The sequence below is a fragment of the Hippichthys cyanospilos genome, chromosome 5 (assembly GCF_059441005.1).
Source record: "Hippichthys cyanospilos isolate Australia breed blue-spotted pipefish chromosome 5, RoL_Hcya_1.0, whole genome shotgun sequence".
In the NCBI taxonomy this organism is placed as follows: domain Eukaryota; kingdom Metazoa; phylum Chordata; class Actinopteri; order Syngnathiformes; family Syngnathidae; genus Hippichthys; species Hippichthys cyanospilos.
In genome coordinates, this window is record NC_142373.1 from 25,118,586 (window position 1) to 25,132,136 (window position 13,551).

At 43.3% G+C, this 13,551-nt stretch overlaps 1 protein-coding gene across 2 annotated transcripts; it reads left to right on the forward strand.

Annotated features, from left to right (window-relative positions):
* Nucleotides 1–567: 567 nt before the first annotated feature.
* Nucleotides 568–11,062, forward strand: LOC148424100 (ETS translocation variant 5-like). 2 transcript variants are annotated; one of them, XM_088415695.1, is made up of 13 exons: nt 568–721; nt 1,930–2,045; nt 2,181–2,262; nt 2,341–2,388; nt 2,664–2,714; nt 4,978–5,101; nt 5,179–5,484; nt 5,890–6,194; nt 7,586–7,648; nt 8,640–8,708; nt 8,922–9,091; nt 9,173–9,280; nt 9,398–11,062. In XM_088415695.1, the coding sequence occupies exons 2-13, from the start codon at nt 1,998–2,000 to the stop codon at nt 9,626–9,628; spliced, it is 1,605 nt and encodes a 534-aa protein (XP_088271821.1). In that variant the 5' UTR covers nt 568–721; nt 1,930–1,997; the 3' UTR covers nt 9,629–11,062. The 2 variants fall into 2 exon arrangements, with proteins under 2 accessions (XP_088271821.1, XP_088271822.1); XM_088415696.1 differs by having other exon boundaries at nt 9,173–9,274.
* The last annotated feature ends 2,489 nt before the right edge of the window (nt 11,063–13,551 follow it).

A 13,551-nucleotide genomic window follows, 5' to 3' on the forward strand; every position in this document is an offset into this window, starting at 1 on the left:
ATGACCTTTAACCTTCCTGTGGGTGTGGCGGTTTTCTGTACACGCATCTTGTTTCCACACACATGCACACCTATTCAATTTGTTTGGGCATCTAACTTGCATTCTGCTTGGATTCTAGATTTTATTCTGATTCTGTTCTATTAACTCTGATCAAAGACTGCATGTTTTACAATTGGATTTGTGGAATTTATTTCAACTGTATGTGACGAACACATAATACTAAATGGTTACTAACGTAGCATCTCATGGCGAATGCATAAAATTAAGTAGTAAGACTTTTGTTTAGTACTCCGATCATCTTGAGTGGCTAAATTCCCACTGGCATGGGTCCTTTAAATCAACATTGCCTTCAACGATTGGGGGGGCGAAGTGAATGAAATCCAGCCATTCATAAAAATAGGTCAGCGCCGCGCTCCGATTGGTTGAGCATTATCACACGCATTATTCAACAGCTAGGGCGCCCTCATTGGCTGCGTCGGCAAGCAAACACGTCCTTCCTACCAATCAGTGCACGTCTCCGCGTTACGTCCATGCCCAGGGGAAAAGCAAGCGCAACCATGAACGAAGAGCTCAGTCAAGTTTTGTGAGTGGAGACGCGTACATCAATCCGAGCGTGCGTCTGATTACACGGCTTGCTACTCTTTCGTCTTTTCCCCTTCATTTGTTTGGACATATTTACCGTATTCTCCTGCCAAAGAGGGAACAAACAAACCCATTCGAGGTAAGATTCATATCTACTTTGCTGGGCAGCGGGGGAGTTATTTTGTTTTCGCGAAACAGCCAAATGTTTGAGGGGGAAAGATCGCTACGCCATTTTACCAAAAACCTCTTTACTTTACACGACCATTTCTTTACGTGCGTCACGGATAAATGGATCACAATTTAAGAACGAAAGCATGCGTGTGCTGTATAATTGGCGTTGTTATGATTTATCGATAGTGGCGGATTGTTTGTGATTTGTTTTTTTTTTTTTTTATGAATGGAGGGGCTATTGGCACCCCTCCTCCTGCGCGTTTCCACGCGGATCGAGTATCAAGTTTCACTTCATTGAGAAAAACAAGATGACGGAGGGTGGGGGGAAGGGCGGGGAGGAGTAAAAAGGTGGTGTTGAGTAACCCCCCCCCCGTACACCACCACCCTTGTATACCGAAGCGCAAAAGTTAACTGAAGCCAGTTGATGTCGCACAAAATACGTGTCTGCGTTCAGTGACCATTCGCTTTGTTTTTAAAGCTCAATCGTTAGCTGTTTGTTTCATCTACAACGTTTGACAAAACATTTGGATGTACTATTTCAAAAGTAATTTCAGTTGCAAGTCAACCTGAATCTTTTCAGGTAAAAAAAAAAGAAAAAAAATCTGTGACGGGGCTTTTTAAACTGTCAAAATGTTAACTTGCGCGACGTGAACTTGGCGCCACGCGCACGCGCACCCACACAGACTCATGTTCTAAGTGCTATCTGCTCAGCGTCTGCAGTAATTGCCTTCAGCTATGCTTTATTTGTCATCCATTAACGAGAGATAGCAGAGTGAGTCATATCTCTAGGTCCACAGAGAGATGTGAGAATGGAGGCCACTGCCGGTTGCTGCCTATTGTTGTACAACTACAACTTTTTGTGTTTCCTTACTGGCTCAAGTGCACAATAGTGATATGTGATGCGTTGTTCAAGAGCTGGCCTCATTTCCTCCTTAACCAATGAGATCCTTTCATGATCTTTTACCCAAGATATGCAAACTGATTATACAGGGAAATATTTGCCATTTCGGTCAATGAGCACGACTTATGTAACTGCATTATGCGTGTTTACGTTGTGTGACTTCCTCTCGCCTGGCGCGGCTCAAATCTCAAAAAGCCGCTTGTTTGTTACAGCTTGGTAAACGCAGCGCACATACAGTACATGATGGTTGTGTGTATTGCTTTTTTGTCTTCCAGTGACCTGCCAAGCAGCATCCCTTAAGCACAACCCTCCCCCCCTCCCCCTTGGAAACCGGAAACCGAACATGGACGGCTTCTACGACCAGCAGGTTCCGTTCATGGTCCCGCCCAACGTAAGCGGCGCACGTCACAAGCATTATATGTGGAACGACTCTCGGTCCATTATTTGACTGGCAGATGCGCCCGTGCGTAGATGTCATTGGACTGCTGTTCAAGTAGCCTTTCCCCATCTTCTCTCCCCATTACAGTCTCATGTCCAGGAACACAGCAGGGTCTTCAGTGACAGGAAGAGGAAATTTGTGGACACTGAGCTCGCCCAGGACACGGAAGGTGTGTGGCTAGGTTGTAATAAAGTCTTCAAGTAATTAAGAGAATACTACTGATACATCTTTTTAATTTGATGGACAGAACTCTTCCAAGATCTCAGTCAGCTTCAGGATATTTGGATCGCAGAAGGTGGGTTTCACTTCGTGCTCCGGTGCTTTGTTAATGGCTAAATGCTGAGTCAGAGTTTTGAGGTGAAAAATTAACTTGAGTGTGAACTAGTTCTACTTCTTGGTATTTTGCTACAAGAGGAAGACGAACAAAGTCCTACGTGTGACGATCTGCTGACTAAAAGTTTTTTTTGTTTTTTTTTTAAGAAATGGCAATGTTTTTTTTTGTTTTTTTGTTTTTTTAATGCTCACTTCAGCCATTTTTTAAAACCTTTTTTCCGTCCTTTCTCTTCACAGCTCAGGTGCCGGATGATGAGCAGTTCGTCCCAGACTTCCAGTCGGATAGCTGTGAGTTCTCCTTTATGTTACCCAACCTGCTATTTAGTTGGATGAAGGGGTGCATCAGAGCATGATTCTTTAAAGGGACAATGTGTAAGATTAGACTTAAAAAAACAACAACTTGAAAATAAATGTATTCTTTACACCCAACCGTATGTTTTAAAAATGCAGTAATCGTAGGTCTAGTTATCATGAAATGATATTACATGGGGGGTGGCACTCCTACGGAGGCTGCCATGTCTGTTATAGCTACGGACAATGGTAAATGCAGCACCTCCTGCTGTCCGTAATGAAAAAACGTCTAAATCTTACGCAGTCCCTCTAAGACTATTTGCCACAACCATTCTCTGACCTGAAGTTGGTGTCACCCATCATTTATTGAAATGTCTTAATCCAGTCAAGGACAAACGTCATCCTTTGTCCTCAGAAGTCCGCTTTGGGCTTTGTGCGCTCGCTTGTCCGCCTCTCCCTCTCAACCATTTTGAGTTTAATCAGCCGATTGGCATGGGGCATCACATGAGCCAAGCTCCTAATCTGATTTCACACTTTCCCGCACTCGGGCCTCGCTGCCGGAGCGGACCAGATTCCAGCGGATAGGGCGGTCTCATACCCTGCTTTCCAAAAATGTGTGTGTGTGTGTGTGTGTGTGTGTGCGCGTGTAGGTCCTGAAAGGTGGCCTCCTGGTTGCGACTGGAGTGCACTTCTATCAGTTTGGGATAGTGTCCCGCTTCCCAGTTTTGTAGCATGATGTTAGAATCAGAAGTGCAGCATGGGAATACTCATAGCTGTGTTACTGTTCGTAGAGAGATTGTTTCTTCTGTGTCAGTGTGAGTGTGAGATGAGTTGCTGACGGTGGCTGCAGTTGCCAGGCTGCAGGCGTTCTCTCTCGCACCTATTCAAGGCCAGATTGCAAGATAGGCGATTACAATGAGACGGCACTGCTGAATCACATGTCTTATACAGAAGAAATGCAAAAATCTCAACTTTGTAAACCAGTGGTTCACACCATTTGGTACAGATACAAGGGCAGACCCCCCACCCCACACACACACACACCCCCACCCCCACCCCCATCCAAATGACGGCCAAGTAACCCCTAACTGGCACAAAACATATTTGGATGGGGAAAAAAAAAGTAAAACTGGGTACTGTGCTACCACTGTCTGATTTAACTTTATAACTACATTTATAGCAGTATCTCAAAATGTATTTTGTTCCGCAGCTCCAGAAGGTACTGTATATCAGAAAACATAATTTGTTTTATTAGTTTTTTTTTCTGCTAGAAAATTGCTTCACTAATGACAATGAGCATCTGTATAAAGCATCACAAAATACAGGCAAACAACATTTTGCAAAGGAGTCACTGTAATGCAATTTAGCAATTAGTTGCTTCATGTTCCAATTAGATTGTTTTTCATTTAAAAAAAAACTGCTCTTGTCACTGTGCTAATAAGAATTAGATTAGATTTGCTGAAACTTACTTAAACAACGTCAAAATCTCTCATACCCCCCAGAAGCGCCGTCTCGTGGCCGCATGAATGTATGTACCCCCATTTCAGAACCACTGCGCTAAGTTCTCAAGAGAATTTTATTCTGGTTTTCTTCCCTGTTTTCTTGAAATCAACAGAATGGCAAATGTCGCAAAAATGAGTCCACAGAGAATGTAATCGGGGCATAAAAATATCCACCGCGGAGGCATCAACCATTTTGCATCATTCGAGTGCAAAGGAAAATTAGGCTTTAGAGTGTGCAAACAACAAGGGGCCGCATGTTAGTTGTTTGCTCGGCCGCAGTCCATCAACGCCCTCGTCATCTGACGCCCTCTCCTCTCTGAGATCTAGTTTCTTCCCTACCATTATGCGCCACCCTGGTAACTGCAGCCGGTATGCAGAGGCCTGTGTTTCTGGTCTAATGGTTACAACAGCAGTCAGGGAAGAAAATCATTCACCGCCATTAGATTGCAGCCACACTGATTCATGAGTATTGGGATTGAGTCTGTCCTAATAGGAATCAGATGCAAAGTTTGATGGGATTTGTGCATCTAGCGCAGTTAAAATCATCCCAGCTACACAAACAGTGCGGCATAGATGGACGATAAATAACTGCTAAGTGGCTTTGGACAGATGAGGCAATACATACACGCATTGTCCACATGATGTGCTAAATTGGATTAAGATAACTGTTGCACTTCTCCCTATGGCTCCTATTACGTAGGAGGTATCTGGACTTTCTCTGATGCGGTGGGTTTTGTCGTTTCTCTGCTTCTGTCCAGTGATGTTCCATGGACCACCACCGACCAAGATCAAACGGGAGCTGACTCCCTCCAATGATCTGTCCCCCTGCCACCAGGAAAGGAGTCCCATGCCCTATGGAGAGAAGTGCCTTTACAGCTACAGGTACAAGATGTCTACAGATATTTGGAGATCAATAATAACACCTCTTTTCTAATAAACACTTTCCGTTTGACAAAAAGTGCCTGCGACAGGAAGTCTACTCCTGGTTTCAAACCATTAACCCCTCCCTCCACGCCGGTGTCGCCGTGCAGTTCCACGAGCACCAATGGAGCATCCCACCTCAACGAGCCTACCCCTCCCCCTCGTAACAATGTAGCCAACCTGAACCCTGGACCACAGCCAGCGCATGTCCTGCAGCAGCAACAGCCCCTCACACCGAGTGCAGGCTCGCAAAATCAGCCGACGCTTTCAGTCCACAGCCCGCCATTCGCTGTGCCGTGTACACTAATTGGCCAGGATGCCAATAACTTTACGCCAGAGCACAGGTAAACAGTTCCCACAAAGACCTAGGAAGTTCCCAGTAATCTACTGACCAACTGATGATCAGGCCTCGGCTCCGCTTTGTTGTTGTTGTTTCATTTACTATATGTATTTCAGTTAATTGTAATGTAAATTTGCCACTGTTAGCCAAAGCACTCCAAAAATCCACCCAAATTCATCTGATCACAACCTGTCAAGATCTTACAGTCACTTCTCGTTACATCCTTGCGCAATACACCTTGTTCGTAGGGCTCTGACTGACTCGAGTGCCGGTATATTTATTCTTTTCTTGAAAATTAACATTCCCTCTTAATAAACTAGAAATTAAGTTTTTCAGATTATCAAAACAGCCACCAAGAGCTGGCCTTGCTCGTCCTTGTAACGATGTTTCTTTCTTTGTCCGTTTTTAGGTTCCAGAGGCAGATGTCCGAGCCATCTCTACCTTTTCCCCCATCGGAGAATCAAGGGCGGCTCCACTTCCTACCCCAGCTGGCTAATAACAACAGTCGGCCACACGAGGGCCGGCCATTGTACCAGCGGCAAATGTCCGAACCCCTGGTGGTTGTACCCCCACACGGCTTCAAACAAGAACTCATAGACCCGAGATACACAGAGCAGGGCGTTCCCAGCGTGGGCCCGTCGGCACCGACGCGCCAGGCCGCTTTCCACCCGATGGCCATCAAGCAGGAGCCCCGCGATTTCAGCTTCGATTCCGGTGAGCGGCGCTTCATAATTCGCTCTTTGAAGCAGGTAGTCCACAGCTACCTTAGGGTGAGGAATGCGCCTGGCCGTGTTTGTTCAGGCTGCTGACACATGTATGCAAGTTTTAGCGTGTAATGGCAGCCTGGGTGTACAGGTACCCTACCGCCCTTTCACACTCACACGATTTGAGTTAAATCTGATCATTCCTCCTGGGTCGTGCCAGTAAAGTAAAAGTGGGTCTTTCAGCTCAGCCTAATCCTCTAAGGGCAAAAAGTAAATGGGCCATCCAGCCAGGTGACAAGAAGCTCCTCACTGAGCCTACCTGGAATAGATTGAGGCCAAAGCCCCCAGAGGACTTTGAGGCCTGCAAGGTGCAAAGAGATGATCACAAAAATGTCTCCATCATGGGACGAAAAGGAGCTAAATTGTTGTCGGCCCACCTCTTGGTGGTTGAAGAAACCTGTGAGCCTCGATAAAAGAGATTCACTGTTTGGTCACATGGTATAAATCAAACAAGCGCCTGACTGTTGTTCTTCTGACACCCACGCATGCAGCTGTTATGCTCTGTGACATGAACATCCTCTTTTCCTGAAACACACTAAATTTGAGGAAGGAAAAACCCCAACAACGTCACATACTCTCCTTTTCAGCACAGTGGATGACCGGCTGGCCTGCCAGTGATGTAATGACAAATCCGCTTAGCTTCTTATGGCCTTTAAACACCTACGTCACACAGGGCTATCATCTCGAGAAGGACAGAGGATGTCCACGTTGGGGATATTTGCAGGGACCGTACTGCGTATTTTTCTATGGCCAAGTACAACCAGATATTTAGCGTCTGTTTTTTGTCGCACCGACGTCCGATGGAGTCTAGGCTTACTCGCCGTTGAATTCTGTCAATCTTATCAGTTGATGTGACGCAGAATAATGACCAATTGCATCGCGGTTGGTATGCAGCAGAGACAAGCGGAAGCCAGGCCCAAACCCCAAAGGGGACGGCCGCTTGTAACTTGATTATCATTGAGATTTAACGCAGCAGCCACCGCACTAATCCAGTTTAAAGGCTGGTGGGCGTGCGAGGGCGAGAGTGGGCTGTGCGCTGCTACCCAGATTTGGGCTTTAGTCCACTCTGAGATATGCGTGCGTAGGCGGGCAGCAGTTGAAGTTGCAGCTTAATGTGACTGGTAGCAGCCAATGCTTCATCCATCGTTACTGATGCTTTATCAACATGAAACCAATCACACAAATCAAAAGATGCTATTTCAAGCTGTGCATCTTTATACACAAAGTCGAATATAGCTATCAGCTGTGAGGTGGATTTTGATGTGGTGCACATATGAGATGACACCAAAGGCTGGGATGTCTCGGGTCTAAAATTATACGGCCACTGTCTTTGTTTTGCAGAGATGCCCAACTGTCATTCATCCTTTGGCACAGCGGGGAGCTACTACCAAAATAACCACGAAAGTAAGTCGTTGTTTTTTTGTTTTTTTTCCCCCTCTCTCTCTCGTGAGATAGAAGTGCCTCGTCCGTGAGGTATTTGTGTCCCCTGAGCCGTGTAGGGCTTATTGAGCCGTAGAGGGATCAGCACGCGTGAACGAGTAGAGGTCAGCGGCATTTTAAGTGACCGGTCATGGGGAAGTGGGTAGTCCATGTTAGGGCTGGGCGATATAGCCCCCCGTCATTCTATACAAATACAATTTCAAACAGTTTTAATTAAAACAATTAATACAAAAAGAAACCCTGTGTAAAATACCCAGACAAAAATAATGGACAGTATACTAATTTTTGAATCAGTTTCAACAAACTTAAAGGGAAACTAAAGGTATGTAGCCATTTCAGGTAGTAAAAATGTTTGTCACACGAATGTAAAACTTTTAACAACACATTTTTCCTCTAACTGAAACCTGAAATTGAAATCAGTTGCTCAAGGCTCAGGTAGCGACCAATTACTCAAAACTCAACTGTTCTCTGGGTTTGACCATGTGATGTCAGTAAGCTGCATCGTGATTGGTTGTTACCTGACCCTTGAGCACATAATGTATTTTCAGTCAATAGCAAATGACAAAATGCCTTTTTAAAGGCATTAATTGGACATTGAAAGTGGTTGTCAATTTAATTAGACAAAATACAGGTTTTTATTTTTATTGCCGAAAATGGCAAAATTTGTTCCGTATCCCCTTAACATTCATAGCTCGTGCATAGCTTGCTTAAATGCCACAAAGAAATAGTCTGTTCTATTGTAAACACGCAATGCTCCATCCTGTATTCTGCCACATGTGCAAAACCTCAATTTCACGATTTGGCTAATTTTCAAATTCTCAATTAAAAAATTACAAATTAATTGTGTACTTTGATTTATTTCCCTGTCCTAGTCCATGCAAGCCATGCACTGCATTTTTGATTGTAGCATGTTTGCTAGTTGCACTTAATTAATAATAAACCTTTTCAACTTCAGGTTATGCCTTCGACAGAGATCCTCAACTCTATTTTGACGATACCTGCGTTGTCCCTGAAAGATTAGAAGGTGAGTTTTTAATTTTTTGGGTGGCTGGCAGGCATGCTTTATTTTTCCACATTTTCGGAATTCTTCTACTCTTTGCATGAAGTATAATGAATAGTTGGTTTGCTTCACACTCTCCATCTGTCTGGAATGTCTCACCTCACTGCGATGGCGGCGAAATGCAGAACTGCCCGGCTCAATTTATTGTCTTTTTTTTTCCTCTTCTCCCACGTTCAGGTAAAGTGAAGCAGGAGCCGTCCATCTATCGAGACGGTCCCCCATACCAGCGCCGTGGCTCCTTGCAACTCTGGCAGTTCCTTGTCACTTTGCTGGACGACCCGGCAAATGGACATTTCATAGCCTGGACAGGTCGGGGAATGGAGTTCAAACTGATTGAGCCCGAGGAGGTATGTATGCGGCTTAGCTGCGGTGCTTTTCCTTTCATGGCATTACAGGTGGGTTTGTAACCTACGGACCCTTTTCTTAAGGTGGCTCGCCGATGGGGCATCCAGAAGAACAGACCAGCGATGAACTACGACAAGCTGAGCCGCTCTCTACGTTACTACTACGAGAAGGGCATCATGCAGAAGGTAAAGGCACGTTCCCCCTTTCTTTTTCTTCCAACTTTGTCAGTGCCAAGTGTCCACAATGGGTTGAAATGTATGTTTCATAAAGATGGAGTCAAACGTTTTCTATCAAATTATGCTGCTCAGGTGGCTGGAGAACGGTACGTGTACAAGTTCGTGTGTGACCCCGAGGCCCTCTTCTCCATGGCCTTCCCTGACAACCAGAGGCCAAACCTGAAGGCTGACCTGGACAGCGTGCCGGGCCTTGACGACGATACAATGCCCCTCACCCATTACGAGGAGAACCCTCCTTACCTACTGGACAGCGGGGATCATTGTGTTGCCGGCTTGCCCTTCGCTGATGGTTGCAGCTACTGAACCCCAACACAAAAATTCTCAAACACTCCCTGAGTCTATGGACGCTTTTCGAATTCAGATGTGCCCCTGCAAGGTGGCTTGCAGGGGCCCTTATGGATTTTCTCTACCTGACTTACAGTATCATAATTGATCTGCCAGAAACAATGGACACTGGTAAATGATGTGACAAACTTGGACGGGGTTGTGAGACTGATGAACTCGAACTCAAGTGCCCTGCTTTGCAAAAAAAGATGCAAGGCCTCAAGACCTCTAACATCACGTAAAGAAGACGACCCTTCTCATGTGGGTTGACGAGCAGATTTTTTTTTTGTGACAATCTGATTTTCTTAAAAAGTTGAGAGGAATCTGAAATTTAACAAGACTTACTTAAAGCAGCACTGTTTTAGAATTGCCTATTCAAAGTTTGTTGCTCCCTGTTTTTATGGTTTAGAACCTGAGTTAAAACATGAGTGAAAGGGCTGTGAATTGCATAGAATTGTCCACCAACCTATTTTGAACTAACAATCATTTCTGTGTATATGGCTTTTTATGGCCACTTGTTGGGACTTTAAAAATAGAATATTACAGGCTAGTTGAATTGGCTGCACTCTTTGGTAAATGTTGTGTTATTTTACTGTCCTATCCGTGTAAGATTGTATCTGCTACCACCTTCTTTGGAGCCTGCGAACCTTGGTACAAGTCTGTGCTGTCATGTTCAAATTTAGAACTAATTACCACTCATCTATTTCAAAAGGGATGCATATGCAAGTACATAATTATCCCACAAAGACCTTTTTACAAATCGCCAAGTTGCTGTTTTTTCATATATTTCTGAGTGTGTGTGCGTGCGCGCACGCGCATTGGTGTATGCGTGCGTGCGTGTGTATTTACATTGTTATCTCCGCGGTGGTCAACCAGCTCTTGATGCGCAGATTTGGTGGAAGCATTGTGGATTGCATGGGGGGAATTAAAATAATACTAACAATAATAATCTTTCAAACACCTTCTCAAAGATGTCAATAAAGGTGACTTTGCATGGTAAAAAGTCAGCCAAGAGTGCATCCACCAACATATCATTTCAGGGTCTTTGGATGAACATTTGTATGTTTCTGTATTTTATTTGAAAGAGGGCAACAATGAAACTTAGATAAAGTATATATTTTTGCTATAAGCCTGCAGTCCGTATTTTTTAATATACCCTCTGTTGCAACTGTTTTTTTTTAACAAAAAAAAAAAAACTGTAAACTCTCACTGCAGGTTGAACTATATGAGCAGATTTTTTCATGAGGTGTGTAAAAGGCCAGAGTTTCAGCTAACTCTACATTGCAGGATGCACAGGGACAGATCACACTTGTATAGGCTTCTGTTGCTCCGCCCCTTCTCACATTGTGTTCCTTACACAGCTGAGTTTGTTATTATGTGTACTGGGTCAAATAAACACGCTATGCTTCACTGCTTTCTGTGCTGGTGTGCTTTATGGTTTTATCCCCCCTCCATTATTGCTGGAAGCTTGGCCTGGCTGTCATGAGTCACATGCTTTTCTTTGAGATCCATTTTCTATGTGAATGATTATCTTTCACTCCCCAGAGGAAACATCGTGAGAGTAATATGTGCATGGTGTTTTGGTCACAGGATTCGCCTATGAATACTATAATTCAGTTTGACAGGGAATTGTGTTGGTAAATTCTTGGCAGTTAGTATTTGACCTGACTGGTTGTTGCCATAAAATGGCTTTTTGGGAGTGAAATGCTTGTTTAGAGTGTCTGTTAGCATGCTTTCGTGATTTTATGATTATCGCTGCAGTCAAAGAGCAGCTGCGGCTAATGGCAATTGAGTTGCTATTATTTGGTCCAGCACTGAGCTACAATAGGTCACATGAAAAGGTGCCAAAAGTCTACAGTAGATTGTGGTAAAAAGTGAAAAGAGGAATTTAGGATTGGACTGTAAATCGATTCAATGCAGGAACCTGTGTTTAATGTATTAAAAAACTTACTAACCACACATTTTAAACACTTGAGTAGGCATAAATAAGGGTAGACAATTTACAAAAATGTGCCTGTCCATCATCAGAAGTCATTTTTTTTTCAAGCAGAGCCAACCTGTAAATGTCACTCTTTCATCCGTACTTTAAAGGTGCATCCATCAGTAAAGTTCTCCAGTCTGTCTGTTGTGAGTCCGTATAAACAAACACACAAACAAACATCATTTAAAAAAAAAAAAAAAACACATTAATTTCAAGGGAAATACCTGGCACAAACGAAAATGCAAACGAGCTAAACGCATGCAGGGCAGCACTATATAACATGATGAAGATAAGAACTAATGCTAGCTATAGCATGTTATCCACAATCACGAGTTGTTGGAAAAAACAAACAAACTAATTTTGGACATATCATCATACATCCACATTCTTACAAAGAAAGTACAACTTACAGCCAGTCGTGGGCCAGATTTCACCCCGACAAAAACAACATGTGTCACCGACTGACTGCTTTCAAAAGCCCACTATCCTTCTCACTACAAAATGTAATATCAACAGCGGCCAGAGGCAGCGCCAAAAATCAAAGATCAATCAAAACAAAGCAAAACTGAATGAACTGATAAACTAAATCAATTCCAAAACATTATTTCGAGCGCGGCCCACGCGGCCTGGTATCAGTTGATCCACGGACCGGTACCGGACCGCGGAACGATGGTTGGGGACCACTGGTCAACAATTCTATTCGTTCACGGCAGACAACTATAAACCTACAAAGACACAAAAAATGTATCTACTCTGAAAGTGTGCATAATTTTACATATACAAGCATGCACACGCACACACTCTGACACATACACGCTATAAAAACGCTATAAAAAATGAACACATAAATTTATGTACCTAACAAAAAGATTTAATATTTGAAAAAATGTGTTTTATTCTTGTTTATTCAAAAGAGACATCCTTTGCTCTGATTATTGCTTTGCACACGCTTGACTACTTCAAGAGGTAGTCACCTGAAATGGTTTTCACATCACATGTGCCTTACCAGGGTTAACTTGTGGAATTTCTTGCTTCATCCCTGGGGTTAGGATCATCATTTGTGTCGTGCAGAAGTCAGGTTAATACACAGCCGACAGCCTTATTAAACAACTGTAAATTTTCGTGTTATGGAAAACTCCAAATTCAGATCATAGGACACAAAACAGTAACACCTAATTGGACTGTTGATGTCAAATTATTAATAGACATTTGTCCACAAAAAAATAATCAACAACAAGAAGTGGCACATTACAAGTTGGGTCGAACTATTCTAGTATTCTAGTATGAGAGAGAATCTGCGTTTTTAACCCTGGAGAACCCACGGGGTCAAATTTGGCCCCTATTTTTTTTTTTTTTTTTTTTTTACAAATTTGGCTTCACAAGCCCAGCGTGCCACTTCTGACCCCTGCATGGGGCCATCTAGTGGATGAGTATTTCACTTACATGAGTCAGAGTGGTGACGACAAGATGGCTGGCAACATGCTGTTTTGTTGAGCTAGAATTCAATCCAAACAAAACCATCTTCTCAGCACACCATCCAATGGTAAAATTGTGTTTGTTTGTTTGTTTTTGTTTGTTTTTTTGTTAATCTCTTTCATAGCATGTTGCAGAATGCTTAAGAGTGTATATATATATTGGTAAATTAGCCACTCTGAGCTGAACATAAAATGTGTTTTATGAACTTATATTTTCTTTAATATTACTATTAAAGTATTTTTTCGTTTGTTTGTTTGTTTTTTATCTCTAGTACCCCCTGGAGTTCCTTCAACTACCCCCAGGGGTACTCGTACCCCCATTTGAGAACCACTGTTCTATACAATGCCAGCAGTCAAAACAGCAGATTATGATGGATATTTGTGGAATATGAATTTTAAAATTCAACTGTTTTGATCTCGTGTATGAGGATGGCCATTTCTCCACT